We start from the raw sequence: 14,391 nt of genomic DNA, 5'->3' as shown, positions 1-14,391 counted from the left end.
GAAGAGCTGTACTAGCCTACAATGAACACAGAGAAATGCAAAATATTCCATTTATCTTTGTTTATAGGACGGGTGTAACTACTCCAAACAAAACAGAGCTTCTAAATGAAAACTGCAGTCGACATTTTATTTTTATTAAATATAAAACAGGACATAATAGCAGACCATTCAATCCACCTAAAATATGTGTACAAGTGAGAATACAAGTGAATTCAGCCATGCATTTTTAGGTGCATTTAAAATATTGGGGGGGGGGGGGCAGGGTGAATGATCCCACACACAAGCCAAGCTTGAAAACAACATTTTATTTAAATTTAGAGGGTTTGAGGTGGGGGGGGCGCGGGGGGTAGATTCAACACACCTTGGCACACATGCTATTAGTTTTGTGGTTGTGTAGTAGGTTTTAGTCGCAGGAATAAATGAGAGGGCCTGACTATAAGCATCGCTGTACATTACTGTGTAAACATGAGGACTGCCTCACTGTACCGAGATCCCAAAACCCTTACAATACTTAAAGGCACTATTACACCATTTAAACGCCTGCGAGAAAAACACTTGTGCACCTGACAGTTTTATGCATTTGCATAAAATTATGTAAACTACTATAAAAAAAAAATTCTGCGTTTTTTTCCCCCTTTAAAAAAAAAAAAAAAAAATGGCAAATAAGCTCCTTTTCCAAAAGAAAATAAGCTACATTCTAATACTACTCCAAAAGCAATATCAATGTAATACCTGGCAGAAGTTATTTACACAAGTGCGGCTTTGGGAAAATAAATAAACGGCGAACGGAAAAAGAAACGACTGCCGATGTTTTGCTGTACCGGAAGCAGCCTTTAACCAAAATCATACAGCTACCACTTCATTTTACATTCAGCTGTCCAGCTGCATGTCAAGCTCTAACCAGCAACAAGTAAACGTACGCATCTAAAAACCCATTCCAACGGACATCGTGACCAAATTCATTTCTGCACGGGAGACACAAGGATTTTATTCAACCTCCATCTGTGAGACGTCTTGCTCCTCTTCAGACTTTTCAGACGGGGGCACTTTCCAATTCTGGTGTTCCGGGTCCTTCTGCCACAGAGTCCTCCTGGGCAACCACTGCCTGCGGGCTTCCTGGTTCAGCGGCAGAAGCGTCCGGCTCCTTTTCAGCTGAGAAACCAAGATTAACAGCAGCTTTAATGAGCACCCTGAGCAGATGATGCATTGCGGACGTTTTTATGATTTCATACCGCTTCGAGCTCCCAATTATCCAGAGCAAAGATGTAGTTGATCACTGAGGTCTGATTAAAAGTAAGTCTCCCTCTTAAATGCACCAAAAAGAAACCACAGAAGATCATCAGTATGTATTTAATACACTGGTGAAATGTGCAGCTTAACAAGGTGGGGAGGGGGTGTGGAGGTTTACAGGCTGACTGAATAAAACAGCATCAAAAGGGAGGGGGGGGGTGCCCTTTAACCTCTCACCGGATCTGACATGTACAGCAACAAGATCATGCAAATGTCCCCTCAAAGGTTAGGAGGGTCTGTCGACTCCAGGCTGAATAATAAAAAGGTTTGGTGGAAGATGAGGTTGAACAGTCAGATGGTTAGAGGTTAAGGAGTTAAGCGACGGTGTATGAAATTGTATGATTGGTAATTATTTGCTGCATGCACATATTTACAGCCCATTATCACTACAGTGCCAGCAAGTTCTAAAAAACTCTGCAGTCCATCGTTTGGTGCGTTTCATTTTGGAAGTTATGGATGCAGAGCTCGGTCTTGTGTGCTGCTCATTTCCGGCACCAGCAAGACACCCAAGAACGTAGAGAAACGACTTGCCGGGCACACGAGCGCTAAAGCTCTCCGATCGCACAAGCGGGAGTTTCGGCCTCGAAAACAAAGGGAAACCCACTCAGAGTGCAAGGTCAAGCTCTGTGGACAGAAGCTAAATCCTACCCATCTGGCTTCCACAGTCTTACAGCCAAGGGCCTAATGTGGCTCAGGGGTTCTAAACCCACCCCCCTCCGGAGGCAATCCGCACCCATCCGCTTCATCCCACTGGCACAGGGTCCAGTCTGATGCAAAGTTATCATCCGGAATGATCCCTGTCTGCATTAGTCTAACTGCAAGGTTCTTTCCCCTGAAAAGAATTAAACTCCCCTGGCCTACATACTACAAAAAAAATAGCACAAAACTACAAAAGGTTCTGTAGCAACACTTAAGAAAAATAATGGTGGCAAAAACGTCTGGCACGTTCTTATAAATATAATGCAATAATATGCACGAGGCATACAGCTATACTGCAATGCAAAGACAATAACAGGAGTAATAAAAATACATTAAAGCACTAGGTTACTGATGACTGAGGTTTCCAAGAACACGTACCATGTCCCTTAAATGTTAGGGAGGAACTGCCGGTCAAAAAGATCCTAATGACATAGGATGCCACAAGTCAGTCGCTGCTTCACAGTACAATTAACTGCTCTTATCTCCCTGGTTGCTACACTCCACTCATTACTAAAAATCTCAGCAAGAACAAAAACTAGCAGTATTTTCCCCACTGAGAGTAGCTCAGTCACAGGCGCCTCTGACTGTCTACAGGAAAGCTACATGCAGTCCCAGTAACTGGGACGACTCATTCTTCAGAGGACGCATCCCAGTTTCTTTTGTGGGACGTCCCATGTGAACTGCACTAAGACACAAGACCAGTAATAAAGGCAACTAGCCACGTTAAGGGACTTAATAAGCCTGGCCAAATCATTCAAGAGAGCATTCATGGCAGTTCAACATGCGGCAGTGAGAAGGTAAGGCAAGATTTAAATAACATGAGCGATTAAAATCAAAAGTATAACTGCAGATTTAACTGCTGGTATGATAAGTAGACCCAATTCCCCAGATCAAAGTACTCATTCATTAAATAGACCTCTAGATTAAGTTTTAATTACAATATTAATCCACCCTGATGGGCAATTTTTACTGAAAATCAGCAGCTATCAGGATTGATTCAGACAAGGGCAGGTTTGGATTTAAAAGGCTGATTGACTGCATGGGCATGTTATTTAAAGGGAGCTATCAGGCATCAGGTTGCATCAAAAGCAGGAACCTTTTGGTTGCTGATGGAAACTGTGCACTTTACTCCAAGGGGCTGTAGCTAAAGACAAAGAGGACTCCTCTTTCCACACACAGGGGCGACTCCTTTTGTTTTGTCTGGCTACTTAAAACAGAAGAAAGTTCAGAACAATTGGTCTGAATGAAAGAGGAGGGGGAAAAAAAAAAAAAATCACAGCAATACACACAGTTAAACAACTCCTGGGGTAAGGAACCCAGAGAGAATGAGATGAGCTGAATGCAAATGTTAAAAACAGTATTTTAAAAATTTACCAATATGCCTATAGTGGGACACATTAGGGGGGATGGGGGAGTACCTGGATCGGGGGACTCGGCAGAGGGCTCTGGGACAGACGATGCCAGGGCGGCCATTTCCGGGTGCGAGCTCCGCTCGAAGCTGAACTCCGGGAGCCGGGGTGCTTGGGGCCGGGTCTTTCTCGCAGGGTTCAGGACGTAACAGTAAGCGCAGCGGAAGGCTGAGGCGAGAATTGGCGGCAGACGCGTTAGAAGGCCGGCAAGCAACATCATGCTATTTCCAAACATATCAGATCGTTGGCGTACGGCAAACATGCGTGAATGTGAACGCACACAATTTTCTATATGCACCCCTTTTGAAAGGCAGAGTTCCAGGGAAAACATAGATCCAGTTATATTACTACGACAAACTGCAAGGCAGATGAAGATTTCATAGATGGAAAAGACGACCCCCCCCGCCCCCCACCCCATATCATACCAATGTACTCATATTCTTCTTTTAATGCCATGCCATTGTGGGAAAAGCACTGCTGACATATGAGAGCATATCTAGGGAAGGGAAAAAAAAAAAAAAAAAAAGATTTTATTATTGTAATTCCGCAGTGGGTAACAAGACAAACCATACAGTTTCCCGATTTCCAGGCCTGCCAACCTTGAGAAGTATTTTCTGAGTACAGCTCCACCATAAGACCCCCTGCTGAACAAGCAAGGATCAAAATGCAGCCTTTGACCCACAAAGCTTCTCAAAATGTTTAATTAAAGAGAAAATTAAAACCACCTTCCCCCCCCCCCCCCACTTCTAAAAATGTGTGCATGCGTTTTTTTCCTTCCGAGACCATCTTGCAATCCGTCACTTTCTTCCACGTGATTTCTTGACTTAACCATCGAATGAAAATGAAATTCCCATCTATTTAGGCTCAAAATGAACGCTTTAAAATAAAATAAAGCAATACCCACCAGCATAATTAAAATGGGAAAGTATATATGAATAATCAGTTTTTAAGCAGTAGCTGAACTAACGACATTTAATGAAATCTCATAACTATAAAGAGAGAGAGCTTCACAAAATCATAAGCCTAAGTTAGGTTTCTAGCAGACAGTAGAGGAGGCACATTTTACATCCCTGGAGTTCGCACCGTTTAACAAAATGCTGGTTTGTGGTCATCCATGTGGTGCTCTAAAGTCAAGCTACTAACTCTGAGCTAAAATTTTCAACACACCAGTGCCTGCTTTCTGCACTAATGGTACCACAATGGATTAATGTCCGATTTACCATTACAAATTCACAACTTCAGCTTCTTAAAAATATGTATTCAGATCCTGCAGAGACATCACTCCTCAGATGTCATTCTCAAGGGGTATTAATTGATCGGATTAGTTCTTCTTTCACATGGAACGATTCTGGTAGTAACCCATGGATAACCAGTAACAGGGGAGCGAGTGGTATGGATGGAATCTGCCGAATTAAACGCCGCTATATCTTGGAACAAAAGCAAAACAAACACGAGCGAGAAAACCAGTGGGGCTGCCCACAAAGGAGGGGGTATTACGCTCCTTTAGGTTTACGAGCTCTCCTTCAGTTTTGTAATACAGGAATCTAACTCTGAATGCACGTACCCCACAGTATTACCAACCACCAAGTACAAATTCATTGGGGTGAGAGCCAACAGCCATTCCAAAGTCACGCCATCGCAGTAAAGCTGTAATTACCTGTTCTGAGGGCCGTCACCAACCATGTACTCAATGATGCGGTCCATAGTACCCCGTTCCCGTGGGAGGATGGGCCTGGCAAGGGGGGGGCCTGGGGGGTGCATGCCTATTAAGAAAACAAGCATTACAGGCAGTCAAGGTCTAGCAGTCCTTCCCCATCAGAAAACAAAAATTGGCAACACTAGTACAAGGGGTAAAGTGCCCTGTCACTGGCATGTTGAGCCATTCATCTACCATTAAGCACATGGGAAGATAAACTCTTTAAAGAGGGACAATTTTTAATAATTACTTTAAAATGAGCATCCCACAAGAACAGCGTTTCGAAAGGTCCTGCTGTTTCGGTAAGCGTTAATTACTATGATTAAAGATCAAGAGCGATCATCGCGAGACGACTTGTCATCTCCACAGATCTTGGCAAAGTCTCAGATACCTGCTGCTTATTCATTTGCCAGCATATGGAGGCACTGTGGTATATCACATCAAGTGCTTTTCCACTTTCTCATCCCCGACGCACGACCGATCACGATGGCTTACCTTCCTTGGTTTCTGCCCAAAGACAGATTTCTGCTTAAAAAAAACTATTGCTTGCTGTCTTTACAATTATGCCAATAATTCCAGTTTAACAGGGATGATGCAAACAAAATTCTGGATGCACTTAACGTACGCAGATTACCAGGACATAAATCTAATTCTGAAGTGCAAAGGCCTTAATTTCTCCCATAGGGATTAGGGCAGATGATACAGTCCAGGGGGCAGCATGGTTAGCACTGTTGCCTCACACCTCTGGGACCCAGGTTCGAGTCTCCGCCTGGGCCACATGCGTGTGGAGTTTGCATGTTCTCCCCATGTCATCGTGGGGTTTCCTCCAGGTACTCCGGTTTCCCCCCACAGTCCAAAGACATGCTGAGGCTACTTGGACTTGCTAAATTGCCCGTAGGAATGCGTGTGTGAGTGAATGGTGTGTGAGTGTGCACTGCACTGAAGTGTTGGAATTTCTATTTTCTATTAGTTTTTACCATCTTAAGGCAACCAAAGGTAATTAGGGGAAAACGTCAAAGATAAAGAAAAAATCTGGTGAGCGCTTTCAGTAACGATGGCCATCTCCACATCAAATGTAAGCAGGACGCATCACAAAATATGACTACCCACAGGCAATTCATAATAATTCACATAAAGGATACTTACATTTAATTACTCTTAATGCCCTGGTTGCCAAAGCAAGATCAATGGACACCTTAATCTAAACCAATACATATAAATGGAGGAAAACAGAATCGTCTTGCAGCCGTTTTAAGAGCATGCTCAAAACATCAAGGTCCATCTGAAATCTTTGAAGCACCGGCACGTCTTTTGAGCACTAAACTTTTAACCGTGGCAATGGCAGGTATACCACCCCTCTCGGCAGCTAACGTACCCATTCCCATGATGATCCCAGGGGGCACAGGCCTTCTTAGTGGGGTCTGCTGAGCAGAAGCGGTTGCCAGGCCTCTCTCAGGGGGTCCACCTGGGGCTGAGCGTAGGGGTGGGCCAGAGGGGGTGGCTGGTAGGACAGTCGGGGGCTGAGCAGCGGAGCCAATGGGGGTCCCCATAACAGGTGGTTTTGGGGTCACATTGCGTTGACGAAGTTCTAAAAAAACCAAGGTCATTTCCAAAATACTATTTATTCACTAATTAAATGTATATAACTTTGAGATCAATAAAACTACCATTATGCATTTTAAATGGGTCTGGGTTTCTCCGGAAAGCACCACTGAAAATTACAACATCACGAAACACTATAGAGATTCAATTATGATTGAGAAAGCAAGTGATAAAACCTCTGGAAGCAAATAAACAAACAAACATTCTTAAATACCCCAAATATGCATCACCCAAAATGAATATCAGTGAATATCAATTTGGTAGGCTTGAGCCCCCCCGCGACCCTTATCAGGATAAGCGGAAGATGGAGAGATGATATATCAATTTGGCCAGTATCCAGGTATTACAGTACATTTACATACACAAACCAAAAACATGAAAACATTCACCGGAAGTATAACGAAACCACTTAAATCAAGTCCAAAAATGACTATCACTAACCTTGTCCTGGTCTTGGTGTTGCCTGTGAACCAGTCGGATTGGATTCAAGCTCCTTCATAAAAATGAAGCAGTATTTCACATTATGAAATCATTTCAAACACCAAACCCATCTATTATAGATTTGAGTACTTACAGCAGTTTTCTTCGAGTCCGGATCAAATCTCTCCAGGATCAATTTGGCATTTTTATACGTTTCAGTCTCCATCACCTCTTCGAGCTTCAAGACGACGTGCAAGTTTGTAACAATAAAAAAATACCAGAAAGCAGTGGTGTGGCATAAGGTTTAAGCAAAAGCGCACAGGAATCAAATTCGGCGATACAAAATTGCAAACAATTGCTGCCAGAAAGTACAAATAGAAAATGAAAAATGTACCAATAAACGAATAAAGGAGGTGTTGCTTTAAATCTGTATGTATTTGTTATAAACCCAACATCACTGCAGCTACAATAATGCTGTTGAAATCTTCTATAAAGCCCAGTTTTGAAAACTTCTCTTTACCATGGATTCAAGCAATCTTATTTTATCCAATAATTTAACAAATCAGGCATTATGACTGCATAGCAAAAAACATTAAGTAAGGAATTAGGATTTTGCAGGCCAGCAAAGCATCCACAAGCCATAACGACTTTCATTTTGTTTAACTGCTTCATTTCAAAGTAACACTAACTATTGCTAATTGTTTACATATAATGAAAAGAATAATTACATGCACCGGCTCCAATAATGGAATGTGTGAAAATCCATCAGCCATAATTATTGGAAGTTATTAGATATGACAGTAAATGACAAGCAATTTCTTGGATTTATTTCCTTCTAGTACTTAACGCTATTAATTCAAAGAAGGTCATTAGCAAAGTGCTTTACCGAATAAAGTCGCTCTGCCAATTAACCGCCGTCTACATTGATTGTAGATTATTTATTAGCAACAGTGATTAGCAATTAGCCACAAAGAGCTGGGAAAACCCAACTGGCAACAGGAGGTACAGGAGATGAACCAACGGTCCACCAGGGTCTGCATCACTAGTGCCCACGTTCACGTCCTACATCATTGTTAGAGGAGATTTGTACTCCTTGGCACAAGAAAATTAAGCCCCATTAAGCATGGGTTACATGAGATATTTAAGAGGTTATGACATCTGGGAAGCACAAGGATTCCTGACAAGTGTAAAAGGTTAGCCCTGTTATAAGGCTCTTGTGGAGATTAGAAATGTGTTAAGGGTTATTTTGACTAAATGAGCAGAATATTAATAGTATATAACAGCTGATTCCATTATGGGGGGGGGGGGGTGCGCAATTTATGTTCATATTTGCATTTTGCTTTCACACTGTACTAGCAAAAATAAAAAATGTGTGGGGAGTGAGAGTGAAAAGAAAAAAAAAAATCACTTACTATTTTCTTTTTCTTGGATCTGAGCTCATCTAACTTTTCATCTAAAAAAAGACCAGACTGCGTTACACCTACATCCAGATTCACACAAGCAAATGCTCAAATTTTAAGCCCCTAAAACACAAATGACATACACTGTCAAAACGTAATACAAAAAATAAAATACCTAACAATCATTTCTATACTGACAGTGATCGAAACCAAGCAAACTTACTATTTCGTTCAGTCCTCTTAGAAAAAAGAATAATTAACAACTTCCTGGTAAACCAGACTCTGATGGGGGGGGAGAGAAAAGGTTGTCATTTTAAATTGCAAAATGCTATTAACATCAGGTGTAAATAACAGCAAAAGCTGTTTAAAAACTTGCCTTGAAAGAAAAATGGTCAATGTGCTCATTTAAAGTTGGTATCTGCTCAGTTCAGACAAGTTATTTGCTGATACAAAGTTTAAACAGCACAGACACTCTGAGCCATTTAGACTAATTTTACCAGCAACTCCATAATTCACTGCATCAAAATCAGCAGCAGCACCAACAGCATTGGAGTACAAATGTTTAACATATGTAAAATTCATTAAGATACTGAAACAATTCCTTATATGGTTGCAAATACATTTTTTTCCAGTTTCTGTCCGTTACAATTGGCGTACATGTACTTACAGTATCGGAAATAAGAAAAATGGCAAAGCCAATATGAGTCGCTCTGTCCATTGTTCAGGGAGACACCACAAGTAGACGGATATACATGTAAGAAGGTAGAGGACGGATGAGTACAGCAGAAGTCGCCCCACCCATAGCTTCAGCACTCTCTGATTCTTAACCCTGAATTCTTCCAGGTGCTGTATGTCCTGTAAACACAGTGCTTACTCAGAAACAAAGTGCACTGCAAGAGTCTGTTTCTACTGCTCTGTAATCTTTTAAGCGAACAGCAATACAGAATGGATTAAAAATGTGAAACAGCAGCACAACTGGGGATTGGGTAAGTAGACAAAAACAATTCATTGATCTGCACTCTATTAACATGGTATTAAAAGAGTAGAGAGGTATAGGATAAAAATATTAGGACACATTCATCAAAAGTGAGACATACATCTGCAGATATTATTTTCGTAAACAGTCTGCTTGGTAATTTGTTACAATGACCCAAACACTGTTAAAACACAACATTCCTTTAAACCTAAAAGGTTCCCCTGCAGTCAAACATGAATGGTTTTGCAATGTATGCAATTGTTTTAATGAAAATGCACATCAGCCAAGGATTTGAGATATTTTCAACACCGATGGTGTGGTTCTGGCACTTTAAAAGCAAGAAGTTTCTCAATGTGCCCACACCGACTGAATTCCACCCCAGCTGTTTGTGTGTGGAGTTTGCATGTTCTCCTCATGCGGTAAGTAAATCCTTTAGTCCCAATTACATATGGTCTTCTCATTGCCGTGGTTCAGCTTATATTTTCATCTTTACAATAGTACAATTGTGATGCACATTCATTAGTTACGAAACTTTGAATTTTGATCTGTTCCTGGGCTACCAAAACGCTGTACGATACTTTGTACTGATGCTGGGCGATGGCAGCATCCACACAGCCACGCTTCCAGTCTCTGACACAATTGCAAACACAATCATACATTGTTTAACAACATATCAAACAGTGATTCGTTTCAGTTTCGCCAAAAAATTTCCAAGCCCATTATTTTTTACTAAAAGCCCCCCAACAGTATCATAAGCAACTTATGATATTTTCAACTTTTAAAAGGTACTTCGAAATGTAAGCCCATCATAGGTCGAGGAGCATCTGTGTTTTATCTCGAGGGCCAAATTCTATCAACATATTGTACGAGTACGTGCATGACTGATCAATGCATATATTCCAGCATCATCAGCGCTGAGCACTACACAGTGGTAACAAAGGAAACAATCACCGCAATAAACCCCACGGTCTGCTCGTTGGATTCACACGCTGCCACCCTGCACACAGCAACCCTCATGTCTTAAACACTACTTGCCAAAGTGGCCATAAATGCAACAAAAGGGTCCATGTTCTTTATCCAGACAAACCAAAACAAAACAGTCTATTTTCAGGACATTTTACAAAGCACCCATTCTAACATGGACATTTTACAGACAAACTTTACTGCGATCCTGGAGAAACGAAAACACTGGAGGATAACACGTTTGAGTTAAATTAAACTTACTATGTGTTATGATAACTTGAGTTTTTCTGTACACTAGTGAGGCACATCAGCCAATAAAAGCTGCAGAACAGTCTACATCACAGATTTCTGAGGTACTTCCTGCTTCCTGGAGTACCACTGGAAACATCCACCTACCAAAACATTTAACTGGAGGGGAAATTTACCATTAATTCTGACAAGGATTGAAGAAAATATGAAAAGAAAAAAAAAGGTTGTTTTTTTTGGCATGGAACCTATATGTCATGTCATTCAGCTCATATGAAATTGCATGAGACACGAAAATTTGGTAAGGAAAAAAAAAAAAAAAAGTGTCGAAAAACGTAGTGAAAGGCAGAGATAATTACGATTTTCTCTCAAAGACAAGTGGAGTGTGCCCCAGAGCCTATGTCCAGCAGGGCAAATGAAGTGGACAGATTAATGCAGTGAGCATGTGTGACTGTCACTCTGGGAATCAAGCTGAATAAACAGCTCACAGCATGAGACAGAAGTTATATGGGAGTGAAAAACACAGGAAGATTTTAACAAAAAAAGTAGACAAGACAGTAGTACTACAAACAAAATCGTACCTTTTCTAAGTTTTCCAAAATGTCTACTGTAGAAGGCTTGGTCTGTTTGAGAGGAGACAGAACAGATCTCAGTTACAGCATTCAAACTGAAATAAACCCTACAGACAGAGTAGGTGGAGGGGAGCACTGCACATACTGTTGGTGTAGAATGACCTCTACCAACATTCAAATGAAACCCTAGGGAAAAAAAACAAGTGTACTATATAGAATAAGCAACAGTCACCCTATTAATAGAAATAGTAATAGGAGCAGCATTGGTCGAAGTGGTCATCTCACAGTGCCAATAGTATAGGGATAGTGGAGCTGTGTTCAACCTTATGTATAGTGACTGCAGCAGAAACTGCACAACCACCAAAATCTACTAAGGAGCGACAGGTCCAGAATAATCTCAATAAAAGCTGGATAGGTATAAGTTAGCAGAATCTGAAGCTGTTACCAAAAATACAGCCCTAAATGCACTGAGTATTTTAGAACACGAGAACTTTGACCATGTTACAACCAAGCACGAGTAACATTATAAATTGTACATACCATATACTAAAACAACAATGCTATTCCCGGTAAGAGATATAAATATAAAATGTTCCATATTCCTTGTTGTGTGTAATTAAGCTAATTAATGAAATCTAGTACCAATAGATTCCACTGGAGTTTCAAATAGTCTGAAAAAGACTAATGTTTGCACCTATTCCATAATGTTCTGGCCACTTACAGGAAAACTCAATCTGGTATTAACCCAGTTATACTCAGAAGCTGCTGGACCAACAGAAACATCCTCAACTTCAAAAAATTGATAAATAGAAACTGAGAAAAAAACACACTACATACAATGAAGATACTATGGGGTTTGAATTACTTTTAAATGCTACAGCACATGACAGAGATCTGTTTCAAGTAAGCCAAATAGAGCATTAGAGACCCCAAGCACCACAGTGAACTCAAATCTGGACTCTAAACTCCACCCTAGGATACACCTTGTTTTGCTCAGTGCATCACACTGCAGCCCCCAGAAACATCTCAATTAAAAAAATAATTACATTTGTTTTGTTCCAACATTTAAAGTAATTTAGCTTCAGCTAAAATTAACCAGCTGCTAACCCTAACAAATACTGGAGTAGCCTGTCAGAAATTCTACTCCATGTTGTTGTAGTAGTGAGTTAGGCAGGCAGCCAAAGATCTCCAAGCATTTGCCTGTTCAGCAAACAGACCAAAATAATGAACCCACTATTTTCGAAATGGGGCCCCAAAACATATCCTAAGCCCCACCCAAATCTGCTCAACAAATGCATGATTTCACAAACACCATCGTGAATCCGAGTGTTTCTTTTTTTAATAGTGTAATCATTTATTTAAAATGTGACAGTATGGCCAGAAAAGCATAGGGACTTATACACATTAAATTCTTAGTACCAATACGTAAGCAGAAACAGCAGCTATACAAACCTTCCACCGGGACAGTAAGGACCCCATCTCGGTTAGATGCCCTATATGATTTCCGCTTCGGGGTATTCACAAATACTCCCACCTGTTGATAATCGAACACAGGGAGTTTTATTTATGTCAATCATGCTTTAGAACACCACCAACTCCCACTGCATGGTACACCTGAGCCCTATTCGATAATAAATGTACTGCTGCATACATAGCGTCCAGCAAAGTATGGCTCACGCTACGATCCAGTGACCAAACTATCGCTACACTTTCATGGATCCGTGTTATTAGTGCGCCTAATAAACCATGTAATCGCTAAATACCGAGCTGCTTTAGATTTCCGTAGGTAAAAGTCGAATACCGCCAACAAACGTTTAACGTGGTTCCTTTGAATTAAACGCGAACACATAGTAAGCTAATCAAAATAGCTTAAAACAACAGGGCAAACAGTATTATTACAGTGCAACGAACACATGGCTAACTTAAAACGATTCTGACATCGAAAATAAAGCGTTATTTATCGGGTAGGTACATACACATAAACATAGGTATAGCCCATAGCAGTTAGCATTCGTCGCTAATAAAAATATTAACTCTAAAACAGACTATGAACTACCTTTTTGCTAGAAAAAACAATTCCGTGGTGACACTATACGGATTCAGAAGCCAAATTTTAAGCTTTAAAGCAGGCCTAACTTACTAAAAAATACTCTGCAATTCTTCCTAATAAGGAATGCAACCATTATTTACTTCATACTTCGCGGCAATGACACCGCCGGAAACTCTATGCCATTTATTTTGCTTCTCAGTCCACAGTTTACCTGTCAACTCGGTCGCAAAACCCGATTCAAAACGTTACCATCAGCCTCCTCACAGCAATATATGACGTAATTCGACCCGTCCCACAATCCTTCGCGGCAAGCAACCTCGTCACGTGATAGGAGTGTATTTGAAGGAACAGACGAGAAAAAGAGGTTGGGCGGCATAAGAGTTTTAAAAAGCGTAACAAATATCTATCTTTCAGCATTCAGAAAAGTCCTTGATGCTTTTAAAGAGTATACACGTAATATTAAAGGTCATGGAGTTGTCATGCATATATATAGAATAAATCGCTCGAGTGACTTAAGCAGATACTTGGCCTAGTAACTGAACGCATCATATACAGTTCTGTAGGCTGTAACTTAGGAGAGGCAATTTTAGTTAAAGCAGAATGTTTTTTTGCGAATGATATCACTGTTAATTTTTGTTTGTCTCATTTGTTAGTTAGCTATTTGTTAGTCATGTCCAGTTTTATTGGGTGGCAACTTTTTAGTCTTTAGTTGGCGTAATATAATATTTTAATTAAAATGGGGAGACAATTTGAAACTACCGTAGAATTGACATTTCACCCAAGACATGACGTGTCTTAACTACCGTGCCTCTCGACTGTAAGATACAGGGGCATCACTTGTGAAAGCCCGTCTGTATACAGTATAATGTCATGTAAATTATTAAGCTGCAACGCGTACTTTTATGGTTGCAATTTGCTTTGTGGGTATAGTAGTCTGATGCCCACCACTAGATGACTACCTGAAATATTACTACATATTTCGCTGTAGACTGTATTTATTTTAAAATAGTCTGCCACTGAGGTCTAATGTGTTACGTTTACAGAAGAAATGCTGAAATGTTGTTTATA

General features: G+C 40.7%; 1 protein-coding gene across 3 annotated transcripts; it reads right to left on the bottom strand.

The window, feature by feature from the left end:
* Positions 1–290: 290 nt before the first annotated feature.
* lnpa (limb and neural patterns a) lies at positions 291–13,624 on the bottom strand. Of its 3 annotated transcripts, none has more exons than XM_048979930.1 (13): positions 13,535–13,624; positions 12,726–12,807; positions 11,283–11,324; positions 9,184–9,371; positions 8,740–8,798; positions 8,529–8,569; positions 7,271–7,354; positions 7,138–7,189; positions 6,470–6,682; positions 5,056–5,161; positions 3,824–3,894; positions 3,408–3,566; positions 291–1,152 (listed from the first exon to the last, which is right to left on the bottom strand). In XM_048979930.1, exons 2-13 carry the CDS (start codon positions 12,750–12,752, stop codon positions 1,034–1,036), a joined length of 1,161 nt encoding a protein of 386 aa, XP_048835887.1. In that variant the 5' UTR covers positions 12,753–12,807; positions 13,535–13,624; the 3' UTR covers positions 291–1,033. The 3 variants fall into 3 exon arrangements, with proteins under 3 accessions (XP_048835887.1, XP_048835888.1, XP_048835889.1); XM_048979931.1 differs by having other exon boundaries at positions 13,414–13,549; XM_048979932.1 differs by lacking the exon at positions 13,535–13,624 and adding an exon at positions 13,330–13,514.
* Between the last annotated feature and the right edge of the window lie 767 nt (positions 13,625–14,391).

This window comes from Brienomyrus brachyistius, chromosome 16 (genome assembly GCF_023856365.1).
Source record: "Brienomyrus brachyistius isolate T26 chromosome 16, BBRACH_0.4, whole genome shotgun sequence".
NCBI classification, from domain to species: Eukaryota; Metazoa; Chordata; class Actinopteri; order Osteoglossiformes; family Mormyridae; genus Brienomyrus; species Brienomyrus brachyistius.
Note: the sequence above shows the minus strand (reverse complement) of the source record. Positions and strands in the feature narration are given on the sequence as shown.

What these genes read in the sequence shown, in the direction of transcription:
- lnpa (XM_048979930.1), bottom strand. Translation starts at nt 12,752, where the DNA reads ATGGGGTCCTTACTGTCCCGGTGGAAG. An exon ending in TGGGATCATCATGGGAATGG is followed by an intron (nt 5,162 to 6,469) that starts GTACGTTAGCTG and finishes TTTTCTTAATAG; the next exon opens with GCATGCACCCCCCAGGCCCC. An exon ending in GGTGACGGCCCTCAGAACAG is followed by an intron (nt 3,895 to 5,055) that starts GTAATTACAGCT and finishes TCCCTTCCCTAG; the next exon opens with ATATGCTCTCATATGTCAGC.